The sequence below is a fragment of the Trachurus trachurus genome, assembly GCF_905171665.1.
Source record: "Trachurus trachurus genome assembly, chromosome: 15".
NCBI lineage: Eukaryota > Metazoa > Chordata > Actinopteri > Carangiformes > Carangidae > Trachurus > Trachurus trachurus.
In genome coordinates, this window is record NC_139906.1 from 4,067,447 (window position 1) to 4,094,888 (window position 27,442).

At 40.9% G+C, this 27,442-nt stretch overlaps 1 protein-coding gene across 1 annotated transcript in view; it reads right to left on the reverse strand.

The window, feature by feature from the left end:
- Window positions 1-17,385, reverse strand: part of cdh11 (cadherin 11, type 2, OB-cadherin (osteoblast)) — a gene marked incomplete at its 5' end in the record, with an annotated part of 33,427 nt that extends 16,042 nt beyond the window's left edge. The window contains 5 exons of the mRNA XM_083988661.1: window positions 4,265-4,432; window positions 7,126-7,245; window positions 10,923-11,217; window positions 13,039-13,178; window positions 17,253-17,385. Of these exons, the coding sequence (XP_083844787.1) occupies window positions 4,265-4,432; window positions 7,126-7,245; window positions 10,923-11,217; window positions 13,039-13,178; window positions 17,253-17,385 (856 nt within the window). The remainder of the gene's footprint in view (window positions 1-4,264; window positions 4,433-7,125; window positions 7,246-10,922; window positions 11,218-13,038; window positions 13,179-17,252) is intronic.
- Window positions 17,386-27,442: the final 10,057 nt, after the last annotated feature.

The window sequence follows — 27,442 nt, forward strand, 5'->3', positions numbered from 1 at the left end:
CTCTCTCCCCCCTCCATCCTTGCAAATCTCTCCATTCATCCTCACCTCTCCTCCTCCCCTCCTTCTCCGCCCCCCCTCTCTCTGGCTAAAAGCTCATTTCATCCCTGCCCTCCCTTTGCACTTTTTTTCCTTTTCCTCTCTTCTCCTGTCGTTCTATTCTTGCTTTTCCTAAGTAGCTTAACTTAAATGGCTCCTGGCAGCTGAGTTAAACGTTGTATGACAGAACACACACACACACACACACACACACACACACACACACACACCTGGCTGCAGGCTGCAGCACATCACACACAGGAAATGGACATTTACACTGGAGGACCGAGTCGACATAAATGAGTCAAACACATGTTTTAGTTTGTGCTGTTTGTGTCCAAGTGGATGTAAACACACAAATGTCACAGATAGGCAATCAATCAATCAATCAATCAATCAATCAATCAATCAATCAATCAATCAATCAATCAATCAATCAATCAATCAATCAATCAATCAATCAATCAATCAATCAATCAATCAATCAATCAATCAATCAATCAACATTTATCAATCAAAGGTGACCAAAGTGCTTAACAGTGAAACAAAATATCCGATAAAATCATTAGCCTACATGTTCACAGCGCTGCGAGGTATTGAAAGCTGTTGAAAAATGTTTGGAGTTTGGATTTTAAAAGTGCTGAGTCATCAATAGTGAGGATGTCAGCATCAGCAAAAGCTCATGCAGTCACCCCACAGATTAATGGTGAGTTCAAGTTGTAGCCTACTTGGAAGCTCCCAGTTGGTATTTTTAAGCTTGAACGCTCGGACAAATCCCACCAGCCCCTGATTTAAGAATCCAAGATGGCCGCCACTCACGTAAACAGTAGCTAGCCTAGAGAACACTGTGTTTATTTTAATGTTTAGCCTACTTTTTCTCTCCTTATTGTTTCACATTTAAGTCAGATATGGACATAGCACTGTTCAATTCTTATCCCTGGACATTTTCATGTTGTTATCAAAGTTGTAGGCTAATCAAAATAGTAGCCTATTGCTAACAGCAGCTAGCAGTGGCTAACAGCAAACAGTCTTTGTTTTGGTGCCTGTTACATGTTTTTGTTGTGAGTGTGTGCAGCTTTTTAAAAACGTTATAAACCGTTTGCTTTGAAATCTAGTAGGAAATCTTTGTATTTTATATAAATCGTTAATTTTTCGGACTTTTCCGTGTTTGGAAAAGCTTCCCGTCTGTTTAGGTCGAGTTTCACTTCAGCTAAAACTGGCACAGGTTTTAATACACTGATCATTTCAAGTTAAACTGAAGAGTTGTTTCTTCACGGAAACAGTGTGTCACCTCTTCACTTTGATCACAGAGTGTTTTCATATTTACATCAAAACACCGGAGCGTCTGCGTCTCTACATTAGTTTTTATGCACAAACAGGAGACGTTCAACCCATCTACACCTGATCATTGTTGTTCATTGATGTTCTCTCACATCTGCTGACCCAGAAACAGCTGCATGAATTGATCATTACAGATCACAAAATCCCCTCCTCCTCCTGTAGTTATCACTGAGTTGTTGAGTTGTCTCACTTTTAACAATAACAATTTTCTGCATTTGTATTTTTTTTTTTTGCTGAAAGAACTTCAAATGAAAAGTTGGAGGAGGATCCGACGTCCCTGCGGCGAAATAGAGATGCTCTTTGAATAATAATAATAATCCTTTTGATCCACGTCAGGATTTTGTTTTTCCAGTTGAGATGAACTGGTTGTGTTAAATGTTTTCATAGAAACTGTCATATCGACCAGAAGATCTTCTTCACTGCAAAAACTCAAATATCTTACCAAGAATATTTGTCTTATTTCTTGTCAAAAATGTCATTTCTAGTCAAAACAAATCTCATTATACTTAAAATAAGACTCATCACATGAAAAAGTAGCTTGTTTTTTGACATTTTTTACTTATTTCAAGCATATTTTCACTTGAAATAAGTAGAAAAATTTACAAACACAAAAAACCTGCTTTCACTGGCAGATTTTTCTACTTATTTCAAGTGAAAATTCATTTGAAACAAATGAAAATGAACAAAAAACAAGTTAATTTTTAGGTGATGAGTCTTATTTTAAGTGGAAAGAAATTAGTTTTGACTAGAAATGAGACATTTTGACAAGAAATAAGACAAATATTCTTGGAAAGATTTTGAGTTTTTGCAGTACAGACCAGTCCACTCTGATGGAGGTTTGATAATGAGGAGAGAAACAACAACAACAACAACACAACGACAGCTTGAATGGAAAGTGAGGATCAGCCGGAGCCGTGTGCGGTGAACAGTGGGGTTCATTCAGAGGAGTGGTCTCATCTTTCCTCTTCTGCTTCTTCTCTGTTTTTATTTCTACACTTTGCTTATCTCATTTCCCATTCTTCCTCTCCTTTCTCTCTTTCTCTCTTTCTCTCTCTCTACCCATCATCTACTACTAAATAAGTAATCACTGTCCTCATTCACACCATCTGGGAGACTTTTTTCTTGCAGGCGTTTGTGCTGCTTTTTTTTTAACAGGGTACCCTTCTCTACCACAACACAACACAACACATTGCTGCTGTGTGTGTGTGTGTGTGTGTGTGTGTGTGTGTGTGTGTGTGTGTGTGTGTGTGTGTGTGTGTGTGTGTGTGTGTGTGTCGTATTACAGATTTAAACTGCCGCCGATGCACACGCTGTAGATGTAGAAATAATGCAGGATCTGTGCTGTTAACATTTAACGTCTGATCGTGTTTGGTTAGAAAAAGCTGAGTTCTTGTTTTCACTGAGTTTTATATTTTTACTTGACGTGGTCTGTGGTCGGAGAACTCTTCCACACTGCAAGATAAGATATATATAATATATATACAGTATATAAATATATAAACAGAGGAGTGTCTGTGATTTGACTTTTATTTTGAAACTTTCCCACCTTATAAAATGACTGCACTCACCTGAACATCTTGTCTTTTGAATGAACCTCCACAGTTTTAGACTCAGTTATCCTGATTTTGACTTTTTAGTCGTACTATGATCATTATATCAAAGACATTTAACATATTCAAATGAGTTCCTATCATTAGCACCAGTCGCCCTGAGCTTTATGATCTGTGTTACAGTGCAGACTTTTGGACAGAGCTGCTGTGTTCGATTTTTAAACTAAAGCTTTTGCATCATTTTCTTTCAGCTCTCTGTGTTAGGAATATAAAATATGGATTTCCCAGTGTTGGATAAAATCACAGTTTTCCCCTCTGGAGCGCTGTGACAAAGTGCCGTGTGTTTGTCGTGGCTACAGAACCAGACTTTAGCTTCACACTGCAAGACGCTGGCACACGGTCGGCTTGTTGGAGAGAGACAGGAGCTGGAGATGATGAGGAGTCTCTCTCTCTCTCTGTCTTTTATATTCTCTCCCTCACTGTTCTGCTCTTGTCCTTCTCTTTTCTCGCCTATTCAGCTTCCCCACCGGCTCAGTCCTGAGCCCTTGTCTCCTCTTCTCTGCATCCATTCTCGCAGCTACTCTGCTGAATCTCTGCCAGGAGTCCCTCTGCTCTCAGAGCCACGGGAGGAGAGAGGAGGAGAGGAGAGGGAGGGAAGACGGAGGAAGAAGGAAAAAGGAAAGAGAGGAGCAGAAAGAAGCGAAGCAAGAACGACAGAATGACACAGACTGAGAGAAAAGAAAAGGTGTCGGTCAAAGGTGGACTGGAGGTCGAGTGGCAAAGCTGCAAAAACTGAGAATCATTCCAAGAATATTTGTCTTATTTCTTGTCAAAATGTCTCATTTCTACTCAAAACTAAACTCTTTCCACTTAAAATAAGACTCATTACCTTAAAAATTATCTTATTTTTAGACAATTTTCATTTGTTTCAAACAAATTTTCACTTGAAATAAGTAGAAAAATCTGCCAGTGAAAGCAAGTTTTTTTTGTGCTTGTAATAAGAAAGAAAAACTTGATCCACTATCAGATTTTTCTACTTATTTCAAGTGAAAATATGCTTGAAAGAAGTAAAAAGTGTCTAAAAACAAGCTACTTTTTAAATGTGATTTGTCTTATTTTAAGTGAAATGAGATTTGTTTCGACTAGAAATAAGACAAATGTTCTTGGTGAGAGTTTGAGTTTTTGCAGTGCACGGTGTTCAGGTAAAACCAGGCCGCTCTGACCTCTGGTTACCATGGAGATAAAGAGGCTGCATGAAGCATCACGAGCATCAACAAACAAACAAACAAACAAACAAACAAACACTTGTGTGTGTGTGTGTGTGTGTGTGTACTCACTCTGTGGGAACTTGGGCGGGTTGTCGTTGACGTCGGTGAGTGTGATCTTGACCTCGGTGGTTCCTGACAGTCCGCCCATGTGGCCGCCCATGTCTTTGGCCTGGATGACCACGTCGTACTCCTGCCGCGCCTCGCGGTCCATGTTGGGCAGCGCCGTGCGGATGATACCTGCATGTACAGATACGTTAAAGGGATAGTTCAACATTTTGTGTGTGTGTTTTGTGTGTTTGTGTTGATGAACGAAACACTGACCAACCATTTCATGATATTGAATCAGTCAACAATCAATCGATTTCATTGAAGGGATAGTTCAACATTTTGGCAAATTGGCCCATTGCCATAATCCCTATAGTCATACCAGTAGGTTTGTTACCTTTAATTGTCGGTGCAAGCTGTTTTTAGAACGGCGGAGCAGAGCCGTGAGCTGCTCAGAGCTACGCTACAGAGGCTCATGGGATTTCTTGGTTTCCCTCATCAAACTCATCAAATACACAATCCAACAACTCCACAGCGCGCTGGTGGACAAGTTGTGACCTGCACATTCACCACGCTATGAGATAATAACACAACGTTACCAGACAGAGTTGTTTTAGAGGGAAATACAGAGACTGTTGATGAAAAACTGTCTCTGAAGGCAACGCACATCAGCTGTTTTGCATGAATTTCCCTCTAAAACAACTCTGTCTGGTAACGTTGTGTTATTATCTCATAGCGTGGTGAATGTGCAGGTCACAACTTGTCCACCAGAGCGTTGTGGAGTTGTTGGATTGTGTATTTGATGAGTTTGATGAGGGAAACCAAAAAATCCCATAAGCTGTTGAACTATCCCTTTAACACCGTGTGTCTCTCTCCTTCCTCCTCCTCCTGCTGCAGCTTCAGTGTGTGCATGAATCTGTATTTGTGAGATATACAGTACAGTCTACTCTCTATAGAGCGTTAACATCATGTGCATCGACGTTAATGAGTTCATATTTTCCAAAAGCTACGAGAAGAAGGTGTCGTTTATTTCACCACGTTTCATTTCTGAAGAAAACACATCATCACTCTTGATTTGTGTGAATGAGAACTTTAGTCAAACATGTGTGAAGTCTTATTTTTCTCCATTTCAAGCCCCAGTAATCTTTTCTTTCTGTTTAATTCATCACCCGCTGCCGCCGCTCTCCTCTCCTCTCCTCTCTCCTCTCCTCTCCATCTCTCTTTCTTTCTTTCCCCAGATGTCGAGCTGCTGCAGTGTCAGGGAGTCGAGGCTCTCTGCTGTCATATTATGCCAAAATGTGTGTGTGTGTGTGTGACAGCATGAAAAGCTGGTAATCTCCAAACCAATTAGAAATATGAGCTGTGGATTTGAGCCAGTCAAATACCCAACACTGGTTTGATTAGCTAGATTTACTCTGCACAAATCTCTTTCTCTCCCTCTCTCTGTTTTCACCAACTCAACCAGTTTATCTCTTCTGCTGACCTCTCTCCCTCTTTCTCTTCTTCTTTTCTCCGTCTGACCCGAGGTGGCTCTGTATCGGCCCTCACCCCTCAGCTCTCTCTCTCTGGTATCTAATTTCCTCTTTTTAATGCAAACCCAAATATTAGGCCTGAGCTCTGCAGAGACCAGGTTGAGTTTCCTCTGGGGAACTTCTCTCTCTCTCCCTCTCTCTTCTCTCTCTTCCTCACCAATTTCACAGGAGAAGACCTGGTGTTACATGATCCCTGCAGCACTCAGCTCTTTATATGAAGAGCAGCGGAAGATTTTTGAAAAAAAAGTGTTGCAGAGAGATTTTTTTTACACTTTCTGCAGGATGCATGGTTCAAGTGGCGGCTGAGCTCTTATTTTGAAGGTCTCGTATCCATGCTAACAGGCTATCTCAAGGAAATTTAAATCCAATGCAACTGGACTTGGTTATTTGTCTAGGAAGACGTTTCACCTCTCATCCAAGAGGCTTCATCAGTTCATGTTCGTATCTGACCATATATTTATGCATCGCTGCATGGCATTGTTACCTGTTTTCTTATTTTCCCATTTTTTTATTGATACAAATGCTGCTACTCCTCTTTTATATTTATGCAAGTTGCTATCTGTTCTCTTGTTGTTGTAGGGGAGACCGGGGGCAATTGTAACAGGGGGCAATTGTAACATTTTAAATTGCACCAATTAGAAATGAGATACAACCATGAAATTCATTATGCACTTGTTTTTTGATGTTCCCTCTCTGCCTACCAAAGGAAAAACTTATATCTCATGCATTTCTGATTGTATCTGACAAGACTCATTTTTGAGGTATGAAAGTAAAAAAATTCATCATCAGTATTTTTCTCATTCCTTCTTAACCTTTAATGTCTAATAATTGAAACACATCCAGTTTTGTTGACAATTTTGTTGGCTATCATTTGCTATATTTGTCATATGTTAACTTTGTTGTTTGTTGCCAGCAGGCAGCTTTTTATCATGGGTGGTGAATCGGGAGCAATTGTAACATATCAAAATGATGTCCAGTTCAGTAACACCCTCAAATTAGATGATTTCCCCCCCTTTATAATGTAGAAAAGTGCGATATTAACTGCTGCTGTTACTATGTCTTCTCTTACACTTATGCAGGTAGCTTCCTATTGTTATCCCTTTGTACGGTTTGTCTGTCTGTCTCTAAATGTGAGGACTACGGATGGAAATGAGCTCCTAGCTAAAACCAATGTGCACACCACTAATTGTTCATTAATGTGCATTGTCCTCATCAAATAAACAATAAATTAAATGAAAGACTTACATTTCCTTGAGATAACTATGACCTGGACAAATGAGGCTTATGCTAACAGGCTAACTGAGCATGCACTGCACACAGGTGTTGTGTTGTTGTGTTGTTGTGTTGTCTGACCTGTCTGAGGCTCCACAGAGAAGTAGGGCTGTCCCTGCAGGATGCTGTACACCAGCCGGGCGCTGTTCCCGTAGGTCGGGTCGTCGGCGTCTGTAGCCGTCACCTGCATCACTGACGTTCCTGTGGAGAGTTTGACAATTCAGCTCGTCACAAACGGAGAAAGACGGAGGAATAAACAACCTCTCTGTCTCTCTGTCTGCAGCTCTCAGGTCTCCACTGTTTTATTTCTGCACATTTCATCATAGCCGGGTGCAAACATCAACATCCGCCCCACAACGTTTTTAATAAACACATGATTTCCCCCCCACAGCCACTGCACTGCAAAAACTCAAAATCTTTCCAAGAATATTTGTCTCATTTCTTGTCAAAATGTCTCGTTTCTAGTCAAAACTGATCTCTTTTCATTTAAAATGAGACTCGTCACCTAAAAAATGAACTTGTTTTTAGATCATTTTCACTTATTTCAAACTAATTTTTACTTAAAATAAGTAGAAAAATCTGCCAGTGAAAGCAAGTTTTTTTGTGCTTGTAATAAGAAAGAAAAACTTGACCCACTATCAGTTTTTTGTACTTATTTCAAGTGAAAATATGCTTGAAAGAAGTAAAAAAGTGTCTAAAAACAAGCTACTTTTTATGTGATGAGTCTTATTTGAAGTATAATAAGATTGTTTTGACTAGAAATAAGACAAATATTCTTGGTAAGACTTTGAGTTTTTGCAGTGTGGATCTGTGACACTGAGACGTTCACGGTTCGTCAAAGCTCAGAGTCTCAGGCCGTTCGTCTTCATCGGCAGAAATTGACATTTTGAAGATGTGATGCTTTTTTTTCTCCTTTTTTTTTGTAGCTATCCTTCCCGCCGACAACAGTAATTTACTGGCAGTAAATCTCTCTTAACTGAACTCGACACAGAGCAAATAGGCCGAATGAATTTAATCTGTGTCGAGTGTGAAATACAACGTTTCTATTAACTTGTTGTAATTGTTCAGATTCAGTCGGTGACACAACAACTCACTCCACACGGGAACTTCTCCACCTCCATCTATCCATCTCTATCCATCACATACAGTGAGTCGAGGCTACAGTATCTGTGTCATGCATGTGTGTGTGTGTGTGTGTGTGTGTGTGTGACAGCATGAAAAACTGGTAATCTCCAAACCAATTAGAAATGTGAGCTGTGGATTTGAGCCAGTCAAAAATCCAGCACTGCTTCTATTAGCCTGGTTTGATTACTCCGCCCAAATCTCTCTCCCTCTCTCTCTAATGCTAATGCCATGTTACAGCTGCAGTTTCATTCTGGTTAAAGCAGCTTTACATGTTTTATTATTACAAGTTATAACATTATAGATTTTGTGTTTGTTGCTCAAATCTAATGTAGTTCCAGGTTGTGACGATAAAACTTTAAATATCAACTTGTCCAGAGCTGTAGTTCAAAGTTTCTAACCTTCGTGTTGCCAGTTTGCAGCTAAATGTGACGAAGATGTTTATGAGTTTGTGGCACGTTTGCATCTTTGCTCGTGTTTTTTCCATTTTCTCAAGCAGCAGTGTGGTTGAGCCATTAGGGCCACCGTACTTTTGGCTTTTTCTTTCTTCTTTGCCTTTTTTTCTGCACCTCTGGTAAGAACAACATGTCCTTGTTCTCATCCTGCTGGTTCTGACTTCTTCAGCTGTGTTTCACCTAGAGTTTGGTTTAAAAAATCGATTTTCCGATTCATATCCATCTTTCATTTGAAAGATCCGATATCAAATCATAAAATACTTAGATGGATCTTTTAACGTATGCAATTTCCTGTTTCCTCTGTTAGATCTGTGTGATAGCGATTATCACCCACAACTACGCTGAAGAATTACACTGTTTACTTCTGTAGTGGGTCATATTAAATAAATGTGCATGAATTGGGTCAATCTTTAATGTAAGCATTCATATTTTTCATAATGCACCAGGTTAGAAAGTCCCATCTTTGTAGTTCTTTGAAAATCTCTTTCATAACCAAGTAAAATTGGTATTAAACCTAAAATACTCTGAACGAATCAATATGAAATCGAATCGGGACCTTATAAATCGGAATAGCGATACATATAGTTTCAATAATCAATAATAAGGTTTCGTCTTCCTGGTTCAACTTGTTGTTGCTCGTGTGACGACTGGACAGTTTCCAGTCTGACGAACGTCTTGAGTCGAATCCACCGAGGATAAAACTGTAATCAAGTTTCCTTCCTGCAGCCCTGGTCTCACTGTGGCAGCGGAGGAAAACACCAAGAACGTTAATTTGAAGACGACTCCTCTCCTCCTTTTCTAATTCTGACGTCCGTGAGGGAACCTGGACCTAGTTTTTAAGTCAAATTACAGCTTTTTTTCTGCTCCACTTGGCCTTGTCGTTGAGGCCGGTGGCGCCTCGGTGTCAGACTCCTGTTGTTCAGGTTTCAGCTCCAGAAACGGATGTGTGAGAAAAAAAAACAGAACTCATTCAGAGGAACTCTTTCTTTCTTTCGGATGTTCTTTTTCTTTCTTTCTTTCTTTCTTTCTTTGGAAGTCCAGTCCATTGAAAAGCAGGGATTTCTCTGGCTGTCAGCTCCACTGCCAGTCGGCGCGGTTCAGTCCAGGTCAGCCTCGGGGGGCTTGAACTCGCTCCAACACCGCATAATATTTGGAAAAGAAAATCCATGAAGATCAGAAGCTCTAAGTGAGGAGACCGGGAGCTCAACCTGCTGCTAAATATTTCCTCGCTTCTGCTTTTTTTGGTTGAGAACACACCCCCCCCCCCCTCTATGTTTTTTTTTTCTGTCCTTATAATAAAAAAAGATTGGCAGCGTGTGGCAGTGTGATTATCAGATTTCACTGACAATCAATAATGTATGGAAACAGCTGTTTAGCAGACAAACAGCTTCATTAAGAGACGTCAGTCAAGATGCAGAGGAGATCTTTGTGTTGGGGTTTCATTACACTGCAAAAACTCAATATCTTACCAAGAATATTTGTCTTATTTCTAGTCAAAACAAATCTCATTATACTAAAAATAAGACTCATCACGTAAAAAGTGGCTTGTTTTTAAGAACTTGTTACTTCTTTCAAGTCTATTTTCACTTGAAATAAGAAGAAAAATCTGATAGTGGAGCAAGTTTTTCTTTCTTATAACAAGCACAAAAAAAACTTGCTTTCACTGGCAGATTTTTCTACTTATTTCAAGTGAAAATGTGTTTGAAACAAATGAAAATTATCTAAAAACAAGTTCATTTTTAAGGTGATGATTCTTATTTTAAGTGAAAAGAATTTAGTTTTGACTAGAAATGAGACTTTTCGACAAGAAATAAGACAAATATTCTTAGAAAGATTTTGAGTTTTTGCAGTGTACCTCCTCTGTCCTCTCTCTGTTACACTGCAAAAACTCAAAATCTCTCCAAGGATATTTGTCTTATTTCTTGTCAAAATGTCTAATTTCTAGTCAAAACTAAACTCTTCAAGAATCATCACCTAAAAATGAACTTGTTTTTAGATAATTTTCATTAGTTTGAAACAAATTTTCTCTTGAAATAAGTTTTTTTGTGCTTGTAATAAGGAAGAAAAACTTGCTCCACTGTCAGATTTTTCTACTTATTTCAATTGAAAATATGTTTGAAAGAAGTAAAAAGTGTCTAAAAACAAGCTACTTTTTAAATGTGTTGAGTCTTATTTTAAGTACAATGAGATTTGCTTTGACTAGAAATTACATTTTGACTAGAAATAAGACAAATATTCTTAGTAAGAGTTTGAGTTTTTGCAGTGTAGAATCTAATCACACGTTGACTCGTCTCTACTCACCGACGTTGGACATCTCGGGCACGCGGGCGTAGTACGGCCCATGCAGGAACTCCGGGGGGTTGTCGTTGATGTCCTGCACCTTGACGATGAACTCGGACGGCGGCTCCAGGGGCTTCATGGTCTCCCTGGCGACGGCCTGGGCCGTCAGCGTGTACTGCGCCTGCTCCTCGCGGTCCAGCGTCTTGGTGGCGTGGATGTTCCCCGTCTTGTCGTCGATCACGAAGATCGTCCCCGCGCCCTCGCCGGACAGGATGTACTTGATGTTGCCGTTGCCCGAGTCCACGTCCGAGTGGAGCTGAAGAAGGAGAGGAAGAAGCAGAAGAAAGAAAGAAAGGAAAGGAGAGGAGAGAGTGAGACCAGATGGAGAGGAGAGACAGATGTTGGACGTGTTCTCTGCTGCCAACATCTGGATTTCAGATGTGGAAGAGACAGGTAGCCCGGTTGGTTCCTTTAACCCTTCTGTTTCCTTCCTTCCTCCATCCTTCCTTCCTCCCCTCCTTCTTTCCTCAATCCTTTTCCCCTTCCTTCCTTCCTTCCTTCCTTCCTTCCTTCCTTCCTTCCTTCCTTCCTTCCTTCCTTCCTTCCTTCCTTCCTTCCTTCCTTCCTTCCTTCCTTCCTTCTTCTTCCTTCCTCTTTTGATCCAATTGACCTGATCTGTTCCCTATCCCTCCATCTTTTTTCCCTTTCCCTTCCTTCTTCATCCTTCTTCTTCCTTCCTTGAACAAATCTGTTTCCCCCCTCCATCTTTCTTTCCTTTCCTTCCCTTTTCCATTCCTTCTTTCCACAATCCTTTCTCCCTTCCTTCCCTCCTTCCTTCCTTACTTGAACGAATCTGTTCCCTCCCTCCATCTTTATTTCTTTCCCTTTTCCCTTCCTTCTTTCCACAATCCTTTTTCCCTCCCTTCCTTCCTTCTTTACTTTCTTCCTTCTTTTTTGGCCCAATTTGTTCCCTCCCTCCTTTTATCTTTCCTTCCTTTTTCCCCTTCCTTTTTTCCTCCCATCTTTCCCTTTGTCCTTCCTTCCTTCCTTCTTTCTTTCCCTTCCTTCCTTCCTTCCTTCCTTGACCCAGGGGAACAACAGGAGGGGTTTTAATCTGAGCCGAACCTCTAAAGATAAAGAGACAAACACTGAAAACATTGTCATAAAAAACAAAACCGGAGGAATGTTCAACATTCAATTAAACTGTCGCTCGTCCTCTTGCAGCCGTGGAGCGACAGTGAAATACGATCGAGTGTAAACATGATGGGATGCTCTGACTGATGTGGTTGTTGTTGTTGTTGTTGTTGTGGAGAACCACCAATCATCTTCACCGCTGCGTGAACAACACGACCTCGTCTGTTTCCCTCTGATCTACGACTCCAGTTCATTTAAATCCAGTCGACACACACACTCTTAATTCTGTACGACTCAACAGAGGAAGAGGAAGGAGAGTAGAGTTGCAAAGGGGCGGAAAATTTCCAGTATTATAGGAATTATTGGGAATTTATGGGAATTAACTGGAAATTGGGGGTAATTTCATATCCAAACATGAATGCAAATATTTCGTTTTGTCATAAGCAGACATCTGTGCAAAATATTAAATCTGGTTGTTTAGATTATGCTACAATATATTTTCCCAACTATATTTAAGTTCCCTGTTAAGAGCCAACCTTCAATTTAGTAAATTTCAGATTCATTCCCGTTTATTCCAATGGAAAGTTTCCAACTTTGAAAATTCCCGGAATTTTGCAACCCTAAAGAAGAAGAGGAGGAAGAATGTGTGATGTTTCCAGACTGTTGTCCTTCTGGGTCAAATTGACCCAATCTGTTCCCTTCCTCCATCCTTCCTTCTTTCCTTCCTTTCTCCCTTCCTTCTTTCCTCAATCCTTTTCCCCTTCCTTCTTTCCTTCCATTCTTCCTTCCCTTCATCCTTACTTCTTCTTCCTTCCTCTTTTGATCCAGTTGACCTGATCTGTTCCCTCCCTCCATCTTTCTTTCTTTCTTCCTTCCTCTTTTGATCCAATTAACCTGATCTGTTCCCTATCCCTCCAAGTTTCCAACTTTGAAAATTCCCGGACTTTTTGCAACTCTAAAGAAGAGGAAGAGGGGGAAGAGTGTGTTGTGTTTCCAGACTCACCCTGCCCACCAACACCGGGTCGGGTCCGGTGTACTCCTCGATGACGAAGAACTGGTTCCAGACCCATCCTCGTTTGGACCGGTGCAGCACCTGGCCTTCCTTCCCCGCCCGCGCTTTGTGTCTGTGCAAAGACAAGTGACCTGCAAACACACACACACACACACACACACACACACACACACACACACACACACACACACACACACACACACACACACACACACACACACACACACACACACACACACACACATGTTGAGTCTGATTTACACACACACACACTCTCTCTCATTCATCTATTGAAACAGTTTGAGGCAAAAATAAAAGGCTCATTTAGGTCGCAGCTTGTTGAGTGAGTGAATGAATGAATTATCGCCACAGCCGAGGTTCATTTTCTCTCAGAAGTGAAGTGGGAGGCAGGAACCTCCTGAACGCAAGAGGCCCACACTCTTGAATTATGGATCGCTGGTTCAAATCCCAGCGGAGAGAACATGTGGGTGGGAACCACACAGGAGCTCTCCAAGGTGTGGAGGCACTTAACCTCCGACTGACTGCTGCTGGCTGGCTCAACAGCAGCAGCAGCCTGTGGAGGCAGCTGAGGTAAAAACGAACTTATATTAATAATAATAATTCAACTTGATTTGTACAGCTCCTTTAGAAACATGAGTTTACAAAACAGGAACCGTAAAAGTCAAAGAAACACGAGTTGAGACCAAAAGGAACCAAAATAAGAGTTAAATGAGATTAAGTAATAATAGAAAGAAGGTGTATGAGTTAAAAACAGATAGGAAGAGTTGGAAGAAGTCATGGCATAAAATAAGATTGAGATGAATAAGACAAAAATTGAAGGGGAAATAAAACATTTATAAGATACATAAGGAGGTGAAAAGTCTTAATAAAGAAGAAAATGATGCAAAAAGATTGAAAAAATGGGGAAGTTGACATATTAAGAAAGTAAGACGGGAATAAAAGATGTTAGAAATCAACGGGACGACAAAAAAAAATCTGGGTTTAAAACAGTTGAGAAAGAAAAAAAGGCAATGTTTCTATTTTGTTAAAATTAAATATTGATGAATGATCTAGTTTAACTGTTTTCCTCCTGTGATGTCATAAAGATGAGACATGTGGTTCATCTTAAGACTTGGTCTCAGAGGTTTATCTCTGGTTCTGACTTTCTTTGTTGTATTTTATAATAAAACATGAAGGTTTGAGTTTGTGGAGGCGATGCCTTCAGGTAAATAAAGTTTGTCTGTGACCAACAACAAGAGTCAGAACTTCAGCTAAAAGTGGTGTTAGTTGTGTCTTGTCCCTTTAAGTCCTAACAGTCTGATCTGACCATGATGCTGATATTAAAGTTACAGTTCAATTCATTTAGGCAAATTGGCCTATTGCCATGAATCCCTATAGTCATAGCAGTAATAATAATAATAAATAATAAATTTATTTATAGAGCACTTTCCATCAAAGTGCTTTACAGAGGTTAAAAACGACAAAAAGCACAAGCAAATACATAAAAGATAAACAATTTCAATGTAAAAGATAAAATACAATTAAAAAAAGATAGATAAATAAAAACAATGCAAACAAACAATTTTAAGAATTATAGACAATAGAGAAAAGATGTGTTTTCAATTTAGATTTAAAAATGTCAAGTGAGTGTGCCTGTCTAATATCCTGAGGAAGATTGTTCCATAGCTTTGGTGCACGGAAGGAGAAAGCCCGCTCCCCAAGGCTTTTCTTCTTCACCTTTGGGACACTAAGAAGCCCAGTCCCCTGTGAGCGTAAGGAGCATGCTGGCTCGTAGAGGTCAACCTGATCCATCAAATAAGCTGGTGCGAGACCATTCACTATTTTGTAGGTGAGCAACAGCACCTTAAAATCAGCTCTGGCCTGCACTGGAAGCCAGTGAAGGGAGGCCAGCACAGGACTGATATGCTCATATCTAGATGCGCCGGTCAAAATGCGTGCTGCTGTATTTTGTACCATCTGCAGGGTTCGAAAACACTTCTTTGGCAACCCTGACAGAAGAACATTACAGTAGTCTAGCCTGGATGTTACAAAGGCATGTAAGAGGACCTCAGCATCTTTAAATGACAGGATAGAGCGAATCTTTGCAATCCTTCTCAAATGAAAAAAGGCAACACGTGCTACTTCCTTAACATGCAATTCAAATGAGAGAGAATGATCAAAAAGGACACCAAGGTTTTTTACCCTGTCCTTACTACAAATAACACAATCATCAAGAGACAGGGAGAGCTGATCAAGCTGATGATTAGATGTAGATGGTCCAATAAGAATCAATTCAGTTTTTGAGGAGTTTAGTGATAAGAAATTAGCTGACAACCAACCCCTTACGGCAGCCAAGCAGGTGTTTAGCTTGTTTACATCAGCTCCATTTACAGTTGTCACAGGCAGGAAAATTTGTAGATCATCAGCATAAAAATGAAATGATACTCCAAAAGAACGTAAAATCTGACCCAATGGTGTCAAATACAGAGAAAATAATAGTGGGCCTAACACAGAACCCTGAGGGATTCCATGTGTAACAGGAAAAGACTTTGAGAATTTATTGTTATAGGCAACACATTGAGATCTACCTGTCAGGTAGGAGCCCAACCACTTGAGCACCTGACCCGAAATACCAAAATGGGTTTTAAGCCTATCCAGAAGTATGCTATGATCCACTGTGTCAAATGCCGAGCTCAGGTCCAATAACACCAGAACAGAAGTTAAATTTGAGTCAGCGGCCAATAATAAGTCGTTTGTCACCTTAGTAAGTGCTGTTTCAGTGGAGTGATTAACCCGAAAAGCAGACTGCAAAGGCTCAAATAAATCATTAAGTGACAGGTATTTCATGAGTTGAGCTGAGACAACTTTCTCAAGAATTTTAGATAAAAAAGACAGGTTAGACACAGGTCTATAGTTTGCCACAGAGTTTGGGTCAAGATTTGGTTTCTTGAGCAGAGGTTTAACCACAGCAGCTTTAAAACAAACTGGAAAAATTCCAGTGGAAAGAGATACATTCATTATAGTTAAAACATAAGAACCTAAAGTTGACCATAACTCTTTAACTACCCATGCTGGTAGGGGATCCAATGAGCACGTTGTACATGTTGCGGCCATGACTACCTTGGTCAAGTCGGCCAAGGAGGTGAGCTCAAAAATAGAAAAAGCCTGTCCTTCAGAAATGGGAGAGGTGGTAGCAACACAAGAGTCATTTACAGAAGACTGAGGTATCTTATTTCTAATGTTGTCTACTTTCTCTATAAAGTGCTCGATAAAATCACTTGCTGAGAGATCAGTGCTGCTAATTGACTGTTGATACTGTGTGAGCCTAGCAACCGTGTTAAATAGAACTCTTGGATTTTGCTTATTATTTGTGATCAGATCTGAATAATATGTTGCCTTTGCAGCAGACATACTAGCTTGGAAAGAAGTGAGACTTTCATGCCACATTAGATAATGTACCTCGAGCTTGGAATGACGCCACTGCCGTTCCAATTTTCTGGTGTTCTTCCTAAGGGATATTAAGCTGTCATTTAGCCAGGGCCTACACATTTTCTGTGGACACTTTTTTGTCCTTGCCGGGGCCACCAAATCCAGCAAATCTTTTAGAGTATCGTTGAAAGATTCAGTAAGAGAGTCCACTGTAAATGTCTGATTGAAAACATCAGTAGGTTCGTTACCTTTAATTATCAGTGCATGTTATGTTTAGATCAGATTTCCCTCATCAAACTCATCAAATACACAATCCAACAACTCCAAAACGCTCTGGTGGACAAGTTGTGACCTGCACATAATATAATATGACACATGAAGCAAATACTCTGAACTACTTGCGCTTTTCGCCCAGCAGCCATGTCTGGAAAGTAGTTCCGGCTGCATTTCCCTCTAAAACAACTCTGTCTGGTAACGTTGTGTTATTATCTCATAGCGTGGTGAATGTGCAGGTCACAACTTGTCCACCAGAGCGTTGTGGAGTTGTTGGATTGTGTATTTGATAAGTTAATAAAAGGCGAAAGTACTGTGCACTGCCGGTGCGTTCACTGAGCAGCTCACGGCTCTGCTCCGCCGTTCTAAAAACATCTTGCACCGACAATTAAAGGTAACGAACCTACTGCTATGACTATAGGGATTATTATGGTGAGAGGAGTAGAATCTGACTAAATGTTGAACTGTCCCTTTAAACCAGTTGGTGATGCTGCTGCTCTCACCTGTGTTTCTGTGTCTCCTCTGATCCAAGGAAGCGTTTCCTCTCCTGGTTCCCAAGGCGACGCTGCACAGCGCCGACACCCCCACCAGCACCAGGAAGGTCCTGATCAGACTCAGGTTCTGCCGCTTCGCCATCGTCATGGATACCGTCGAAGCCGCCGCCGCCGCCATCTTTACACAGCCTGTGTTGGCTCCGCCCCCTGCTGTCTGGTTCCTCTCAGTGGAGCGCCGCTCCCACTGAGGCGATGTCCCGGTTTTACTAACGAAATGTTGTTGACGACTTTCTAGTTCATCGGCTGAGCTGCGTCCGGTTGCTGCGGTAACTCATCACCAGCTTTCACCTCGGTGCCGCTCGTGTTCACTGAGCCTGAAACAGAGAGAGGAGGAGAAGGATCAATAATCAATATATATCTATATATCATTAGATCAGGTTTATGTTCAGTTTCACTTTATATACAAAAGTGACACATTAAAGGGATAGTTCAACATTTTGGCAGATTGGCCCATTGCCATAATCCCTATAGTCATAGCAGTAGGTTCGTTACCTTTAATTGTCGGTGCAAGCTGTTTTTAGAACGGCGGAGCAGAGCCGCGAGCTGCTCAGAGCTACACTATGGAGGCTCATGGGATTTCTTTGGTTTCCCTCATCAAACTCATCAAATACACAATCCAACAACTCCACAACGCTCTGGTGGACAAGTTGTGACCTGCACATTCACCACGCTATGAGATAATAACACAACGTTACCAGACAGAGTTGTTTTAGAGGGAAATGCAGAGACTGTTGATGAAAAACTGTCCCTGAAGGCAACGTGCATCAGCGGTTTTGCATGAATTTCCCTCTAAAACAACTCTGTCTGGTAACGTTGTGTTATTATCTCATAGCGTGGTGAATGTGCAGGTCACAACTTGTCCACCGGAGCGTTGTGGAGTTGTTGGATTGTGTATTTGATGAGTTTGATGAGGGAAACCGAGAAATCACATTAGCCTCCGTAGCGTAGCTCTGAGCAGCTCACGGCTCTGCTCCGCCGTTCTAAAAACAGCTTGCACCGACAATTAAAGGTAACGAACCTACTGCTATGACTATAGGGATTATGGCAATGGGCCAATTTGCCAAACATGTTGAACTATCCCTTTAAAACTGACAACATCAACAGCTTAGTCAGTGCAGTTGGAGATCATCTGACTCCTTTAATGGTTGTTGTCTTGATTAGGACGTTGTGCTAATTATCAGACAATGCCGTCGGTCTGTAAACTCATTAGCTTTAATTCAATTAGACACAGACGGATTCAGAGTGGGAGGTGCAGCTGCGTGTTGGACACCGGGTCACAGCGGCGTTGGCGCTCTGTTTACAGCTGCTTTTAAAAAAAATGTAGTGAAGGAAACGACATATACAGCGATGTTGGATGTGGAGCTTCACTACGCTGCATTTAACCCAAGCTCACACTCATCATTGCACACACACAAACACACACACAAACACACACACACACATACACACACGAGTTCTCGGATGAATCAGCAAGAAGAAGAAAATGCAGAATTTGATCTGTTGCAAAGTCAAAACGTTTTCATCAACAGTCCCGAACCGAGCTCCACCATGCAGATCAATATCAGTGAAACGCCGCAAGAGCAACTTTAATGAAAAGTCTGGGAGTAAAATGAAGCTGATGAGAGCGATGAAGCCAAGAACCAGAGATGATGATGATGATGATGATGATGAGGCCTCCAGTGGCAGGATGGGAGGTTGTACAGTATCAACTCCTTCTAAAAAACAATCAGTCTATCCCAAACAAGGCCGTAATTATCATATACATTGGGGGGGACATATCCCTCACAATATTCAAATATGCTCATAATGTCCCCCCCAATATATAGCTAGCTGATTAAAAAATAAAAAAGTATCCCATGTGTCCAGACTATAGAGCGCACCTGAATGTAAGCCGCACCAGCTAAATTTTTAGAAGAAAATACAAATATACACTGCAAAAAATCAAATATCTTACCAAGAATATTTGTCTTATTTTTAGTCAAAATGTCATTTCTAGGCAAAACAAATCTCATTCTACTTAAAATAAGACTCATCACATTAAAAAGCAGCTTGTTTTTAGACACTTTTTACTTCTTTCAAGGATATTTTCGCTTAAAATAATCTGATAGTGTAGCAAGTTTTTCTTTCTTATTACAAGCACAAAAAATTTGCTTTCACTGGCAGATTTTTCTACTTATTACAAGTGAAAATTAGTTTGAAACAAGTGAAAATTATCTAAAAACAAGTTCATTTTTAGGTGATGAGTCTTATTTTAAGTGGAAAGAGATTAGTTTAGACTTGAATATAAGCTGCAGGTTTTCGTGTTGTAACATGAGATATTTACACAGAAAGACAGTAGGGAACTGTGCAAGTCCACTCGCTTTTCTACTGTTTTGGTCACGCTCTTCTCCTCCATGTGCATTTGTTTACAACGAAGCCGGTGAAAAATCAATAAATGGAGCGGTGGATAACGTTACATAACACATACGATGTTACGGCGTGTGTGTTTGTGTAGTCTTAACCATCATAAACAAAAGATTTCGGGTTACGGAGCGCAAATTTTGTGTCACGGTGTGCAGAGACAAGAGCTGAGACACCGGGGCGGGGAAAAAAGTAGCGGCTTATAGTCCGAAAAGTACGGTGTATATACAGTATATATAGAAAGAGAGAGATTTGGTCCCTCCCAGTGTTGACTCCATGGTTACGGCCTTGGTTTCAAACACCAAACAACGACTCCCTGGTTGTTTGTCTGCTGCTGTCAGGACCAACCAAGCACGTCCAGGTCACATGATGATGATGCAACATGGGAAACAAATGCACCGGTGATTGTGCTTCATGCAAAACAACACAGTCGATGTATCGACCCAAATTTAACTAACACTTCCTCCGCTGCACCGGTCAGACTTCTGCTTCCATAACTCACTGGTTTGGTATTGATATATTGATGCAGCACGTGTTCACAACTGAATCTGAATCTCCACTGATCGTTCACTGTGACACCTGAACGCAGCAACTGCACAGCACACCTGGCTGTCGCACAATAGATAAACCAAAATTCAATTCCTAAATCATTACTAAACACGTCGTGTGCACAGATGTGTTTTGCAGCTGCATCACTGTGAACAGACTCTCATGGTGCAACAAGGACCGAACCATATGAATAGATGTTGTGCAAATGAGCAGCAGAGTAGAAGACAGAAAGAAAGAAAGAAAGAAAGAAAGAAAGAAAGAAAGAAAGAAAGAAAGAAAGAAAGAAAACAAACTCCCTCTGGGCTCATTGGCTGCTGTTGACCACATGACCAGCCAAGCAGGAAGTGTTGACAGTTAATCCCACGGAGCCTCATCATCTGGCTAATTACTCCTGAGTCCTCTGATGGATGTGTGTGTCTGTGTGTGTGTGTGTGTGTGTGTGTGTCCATCATGTGATTGAATGAGCCTCAAAGCTGTTTTTTTTTTTATACAATCACCGCGGCTACGGCAAGATGGCTGCTCGACGAGTGAAGAATCCTGATGTATTCGTCCATTTAATGCAAAACTTTGACTAAAAAAAGTTTTTGCGAGGGAGTAGAATGTCCTGAGAAATCTATCATATCAGTATTTGTCTATTTTATTTATTTACATTTTTCTCCTCCTTTTTGCTTTATTTTCATCTTATTTTTATAGTTTTAATATTTTACTTATTTAGCGAGGGGAAGAGGGGAAGGGAGGGAGAAAAAGTTTGCTCTGTTTCTTGCACGTAAGAATGTCTTGTTTGATTTGCTGTAACTTGCAAACAAAAACTAATAAACACATGCAAGTTTCTGCAAAACAGAAAATATGAGTTTTTTGCAGGTTTTTTGTAGCTGCAGCTGTAAACTTTTTGTAAAAATTTGAACAGACTGTTTGTTATGTATTATGAACCGTGGTGCGTTCATGGACCTGACATCTGCTCCGTGCTCCGACTTATTACAGTAACAGACTCTCCAGCTGTCGCTTACCTGTCAGATTAAATGTCAGGTTTGTTTAACGAGTCGACATAATAATAATAATAAAAAAATAGATAGATAGATAGATAGATATAAATATAGATAGATAGATATACGTAGATATAGATAGATAGATGGATAGATAGATAGATAGATAGATAGATAGATAGATAGATAGATAGATAGATATAAATATAGATAGATAGATAGATAGATAGATAGATAGATAGATAGATAGATAGATAGATAGATAGATAGATAGATAGATAGATAGATAGACGTAGACGTAGAGATAGATAGATAGATAGATAGATAGATAGATAGATAGATAGATAGATAGATAGATAGATAGATAGATAGATAGATAGATAGATAGATAGATAGATAGATAGATACTTTATTTATGTATTATTAATACTTTATTTTACTTTATTACTCAATCTTATCTATCTAATAATGATAGTGCTGTAGAGAGTGACACAGAAACATGACTCAAACTCAAACTGAAACAACAGATAGAAAATTATTTCAGCTCAGAGACTCTGCTCTGATTTAATTTAATTTAATTTAATTTAATTCCATCTCCAAACCCATTCACATTTAATTTATATCTGAAAAGCACCGTCGGCATCATGTATAGATCTAATCTACGCATGGCAATGTTCTCACGTTTCAGAGGAGTACAGTGTGTGTGTGTATGTCAGAGACAGAGAGAAGCTACACACACACAGTAACAGACAGTGGTAACGACTCCCCAGGGCGAGCTGCCTCTGGCCGGACACTTCCTCCGTCTGATACATGACTCACAACGTCACATTAGACTAGTGAACAGCATATGAACAACATGTGTGTGTGTGTGTGTGTGTGTGTGTGTGTCGTTCCCCAGGGCTCCTGTAGCGTTTTGCTGTGAATCCATGAGTCAAGTGACGGACTAGACTGCAGTGATTCATTAGCTAACACACACACACACACACACACACACACACACACACACACACACACACACACACACACACACACACACACACACACACACACACACACACACACACACACACACACACACACACACGCACACTGTCCGTGTGTGTGTGTGTGTGTGTGTCAGACAAAGGTCAGAGCAGCAGGTTCACACGCAGCTCTGATGTGTCGTCTCTTAACCGACCAATCACACGCTGAGTATTCGGTTTAATTCAGAAATGATGTCGTTGTGAGAGAAATAAAGTTCCTGTTAGTTTGTGGTTTAATCTGTTAGTTCCCTTTCTTTCTTTCTTTCTTTCTTTCTTTCTTTCTTTCTTTCTTTCTTTCTTTCTTTCTTTCTTTCTTTCTTTCTTTCTTTCTTTCTCCCTTTTCTCTCCCCTCTCTCTCTTTACCAGCTCTTTCTTTCTTTCCCCCCTCCTTTCTATCTATCTTTCTTTCTCTCCCTTTTTCTCTCTCCTCTCTCTCTCTATCAGCTCTTTCTTTCGTTCTTTTCCCCCTCCTTTCTTTCTTTCTCCCCTCTCTCTCTTTATCAGCTCTTTCTTTCTTCTGAAAAAAATATTTCTTTCTCCATTTTTCTCTCCCCTCTCTCTTTATCAACTCTCTCTGTCTCGTTCTCTCTCCATCTCTCTCTCTCTCTTTATCAGCTCTTTCTGCCTCCCTCTTTCTCTCTCTTTTCATCAGCTCTATCTCTCTTCCCCTACCTCTCCGTCTGTCTCTCTCTCTGTATCAGCTCTTTCTATCTTTCTTTCTCCCTCCATCTCTCTTATTCATCTCTCTCTCTTTCTCTCTCTCTTTATCAACTCTTTCTCTCTTCCTCGCTCCCTCTTTCTCTCCGTCCGTCTGTGACTTCATTTCTTTCTCTCTGAGCCAAACCTCTGGCAGCAGCAGCAGCCGTTAAAATATCACTGGAAAACGAGTGGAAACTCTATAGATGGAAAAAAAACAAAAAAAAAACAGACCTGACCCCAGTTTTCTTTTCCTCCCTCCCTCCCTCCCTCTCTCTCTCTCTCTGGGGGTCAGTGGTAATAAAGGTGATTCATTCATGTATGAATATGATATATACCTCCGTCTGCCTCAGAGCACAGTGTGTGATTGTGCATTTACCCCTCCTCTCCTCCCCCTCTCCCTTCTCCATCCTCCATATTCCCAGGAATGTGCAGCCAAACAATGACCTCACTGTGAACAAACGCTTTAATCCATACATGACGAGGTAACGGACAAAAAAAGAAAACTAGGGGAGGATTCACGATTGCTGCTGCTGTGACACATGCAAACGCACACACAAAAGTTACAGTAAAGGTGTAATGTGTAGGAATTCCCCCCATCTAGCGGTGCGGTTGCATATCTGAACGTATTCTTGATGTTGCATTCACGTGAAATCGGGCAGATGTCAGACAGACAACAGATGCTGCATGTAACAGGATAAACAAGCGTCTATGTAAACAAGTGGTCCGCCAGCATGAGGCAAAACAATACAGGTGTGACAATATGTTGTCATGGTGATGTCGTATTGTTTACCTGACCCCAGGGGCGGGGTGGCCATCGGGAGGACCGGGAGATTTCCCGGTCGGCCGGCGGCCAATAAACCCAAGTGAGCCGGCCCGCAAGCTGCTCTGCGTGGCCGTGTGGTGATCATGAGTTAAAAGTAACTATAATCACGAGTCCCCACGATAATCTCCAAGCTCTACCTATATACCACATTAAAAGTCCACCCATTATTTGTACCCCTTCATGTCTCTCTACCTCTCACTCATGGTTGCGATAGTGAATCAGACTCTCATCAATCCAGCCTACTAAATGATTTTTGTTTAGCCTCCTATCTTTATATAATTATTTTACTTCAATGTTACAAAACCTCCATGACCACAAAATATAAAATAACCAGCAATTTAATTAGTTTGTTTGTTCTTAAAGTAATGTAGAATGGTGCAAAGCCTCATGGGAAATGCGTCAGCCTGTCACTGTGAAAGTTATCATTAAACTAGCAGCTGCGGCTAAAAACAGAACGACTCACGGAAGCTACCCAGCAAACCGTGTCAGTCCTGCCCGTGTGTTACGTTATCTATAAGTTATATTAATTTAACAAGACAACAAAGTCTTTACTGTAAGAGGGCCAGGGGGCGGCGGTACGCGGACCGCGGTACCGTTACGAGCCGGAACCTCTCACATCACAGCAGCAGCCCACTCTGTCTTCTCCACGGGCACCGAAGCATGTTGGTGAGTAGGACAAGACCCGAAACGAAACCGTGGCGTTTGCAGCGCGCTGTCAGTAAAATCCATTTGTAGAGTAGTTGAGAAGGGGGAAATAAAGGAGTAAACATGACTGGATGTAATTTTATGGTAAGCGTGTTAAGTAGGCTAAATCTGCTTGGGAGGCACTAATTGCAGCTCTTTCACATTCTGTATTTCTGTAATTTCTTTCTTTTTTTTTTAGCTAGATAAAAGTAACAATGTGTTAAAATCATGGATGTATTGGTTAAAATGCACCAGAATATGGGAAATGGTGTAGCCTTTACAAAAAAAATTCTGGGGGAGGACCCCCAGACCCCCAATTAAGTTGTTTCACCCACATTTTTTTTTTTTGCTTCTGGCACTCATATATTTTGCCATATGGAATGACACATAGCTCTGTTTGAGCGGTGAGCGGTACAGAAATATGTAAATGGTGTGTGTGTGTGTGTGTGTGTGTGTGTGGGGGGGGGGGGGCGGGTTGGGCCGATGGTGGGCCGGTGCGGTCAGAATTTTCCCGGTAGATTTTGGTGCCCCACTCCGCCCCTGCCTGACCCACATTTCACCGTCTTTCTCTCGTCGAGTAAAAATGACATCCGGTTGGTTCACTGCAAAAACTCAAAATCTCTCTAAGAATATTTGTCTTATTTCTTGTCAAAATGCCCAATTTCTAGTCAAAACTGAACTCTTTCCACTTAAAATAAGACTCATCACCTAAAAATTAACTTGTTTTTAGATCATTTTCACTTGTTTCGAACAAATTTTCACTTGAAATAAGTAGAAAAATCTGCCAGTGAAACAAAGTTTTTTGTGCTTGTAATAAGAAAGAAAAACTTGATCCACTATCAGATTTTTCTACTTATTTCAATTGAAAATAGGCTTGAAATAAGTAAAAAAAGAAGCTAAAAAAGAAGCTACTTTTTATGTGATGAGTCTTATTTTAAGTATAATGAGATTTGTTTTGACTAGAAATAAGATATTTGAGTTTTTGCAGTGTTTGCCGACGGCCGTCTGCCTGACTGCACCTAAATGCAACACCAGTGCCTCCGTCCTTCCTCACACTACACAGTGGTGACAGTTTTAACAGGCCGAGCCGACAGCTCCGCTGAGTTTCCGTGGTTACCTACGGTCACGCTGCAACTCAACGTAAAAAAAAAATGGCGATGCAACATGGCCGCCTCGGTTCGGTGCGTCGCCCACTTATGTATTTGTAATGACTTGTAACAACTCATTCTAAGGTACCAGAAAGCTTTCATTTGTATGCGGCTGTGATTCCACTTCAGTGAAATACGGATTTATGAAAGACAAATTTGATTTTTGCTAATAAAAAAAAGCCAAACAAGTTACTGTACTGTACATATTGGGGCTTTAAAGTTTCCTCGGCGTCTGAATCAGTGAGGATGATGTAGAAAATGAAAATGTGTTGTTTGTTCTCCCGGCGTTCCCTGAAGGCGACATTTGTCCCGTCTTGTGTTCTCGCAGCCACCGTGTCATCGTTTGTTCCTGACACAAACTGACTGAGTGTCATTTGGCACCGAGGAGGAGGAGGAGGAGGAGGAGGAGGAGGAGAGTCCGTGCAGCAGGGGATTGTGGGTAACTTGTGAAATCTGTGTTTTTCTAAACTCGGCACAGATGATAAACTAAACTAAAAGTATCACATTTGCATTTTTCTCTGACGTTCCTGCACAAAGTGGGAGTCATAACTTCACATGAATGTACGAGTGTGTGTTTGAGGACACCACAAACACACACACACACACACACACACTGATTGTGTATTGGCAGGACTCGACCTGTAACCGTTCCCTCGCACGACAGCGAAGCCTCCAACCAACAAACCAACCGACCGACCGACCAACCAACCAGCGGACACCGGCTCCATAACCTCCAAACACACACGATTTGAACCAGATGTGATATTCTCTGTGTGCTGGATGAGAGAAGCAGGTCATGTGAGGTTTAAAGTGAGATTTTCTGTTACTGTATAAATCCACTCCTACTCTCCAAAACAAATCCCCCCCGAGCTGTTCTGCTGGATATGCAAAGCTCAGTCAGGACTCAACTTTTTTTCCACCTTTGCGTGTGTTTTCTTGTAATGACGTGTTCTGTTCTGCAAGGGAGAGAGATTTGATGATGATGATGATGATGATTGATGGATGGATGGAAGGAAGGAACCAATTAGAGAGTGAGAAAGTCAAACCCACACAAGTCTGAGATAAAACACAGATCTATCTAAAAGATTATGAGTAGAAATTGTCATTTCAACTGTCCAGAGTCAGACCACATGATTAAACCTTGCAGCTAACTGAGTCCAGACCGGCCAGCAAACAGGAAGTAATGAGGAAGTGGAAAGATGCTGCAGGCCTGTTATTCCAGAGCTTAAAAAAAAGAAAAATCAAAGTACAACAATAAATTTCTCCAAGTTTACTCATCACAAAGGACTTAACGGACTCATTTCCTGTGTTTTCTCTTCACTTTCTGTCATTGATTTGTGTCACATCTGCTTCAACATGCTAAACAGATCTGAAAACACCTGACCATCTATTTTTTTGCCTCCAAAACATTGATTTAATTTAATAATGTTGATGAAATATGCAGAAAGTTGCTCTGAGCACAGTCAGATGAAGTTTTACCCACTTTTCACTTCACCTTTTGCAGCAGTTATAGCAGCACATCTGGCATACTGTCACTGTATTTGAAAGGTTTTCATTTGCATGTACAATAGATCCGTCCAGTGTATTTTACTATAAAACTCGCCCCAAATTTGCTGGATGGGGTCGATCTCCAGACTTTTCCTGTGAAGGAACATGATTGTGTGACACTGGCAGTGAAAAAGGCCTGGTTTGTTTTTTGATTGATTGTTTTTTCTATAGTTTATGGAGCATGATGATGAATAATGACCAATTCAACAAACCTCTTCAATGAACCTGTCACATCTATGACTGTAGTGTTCGGTGATGATGCTACACAATTGATCACATGGAC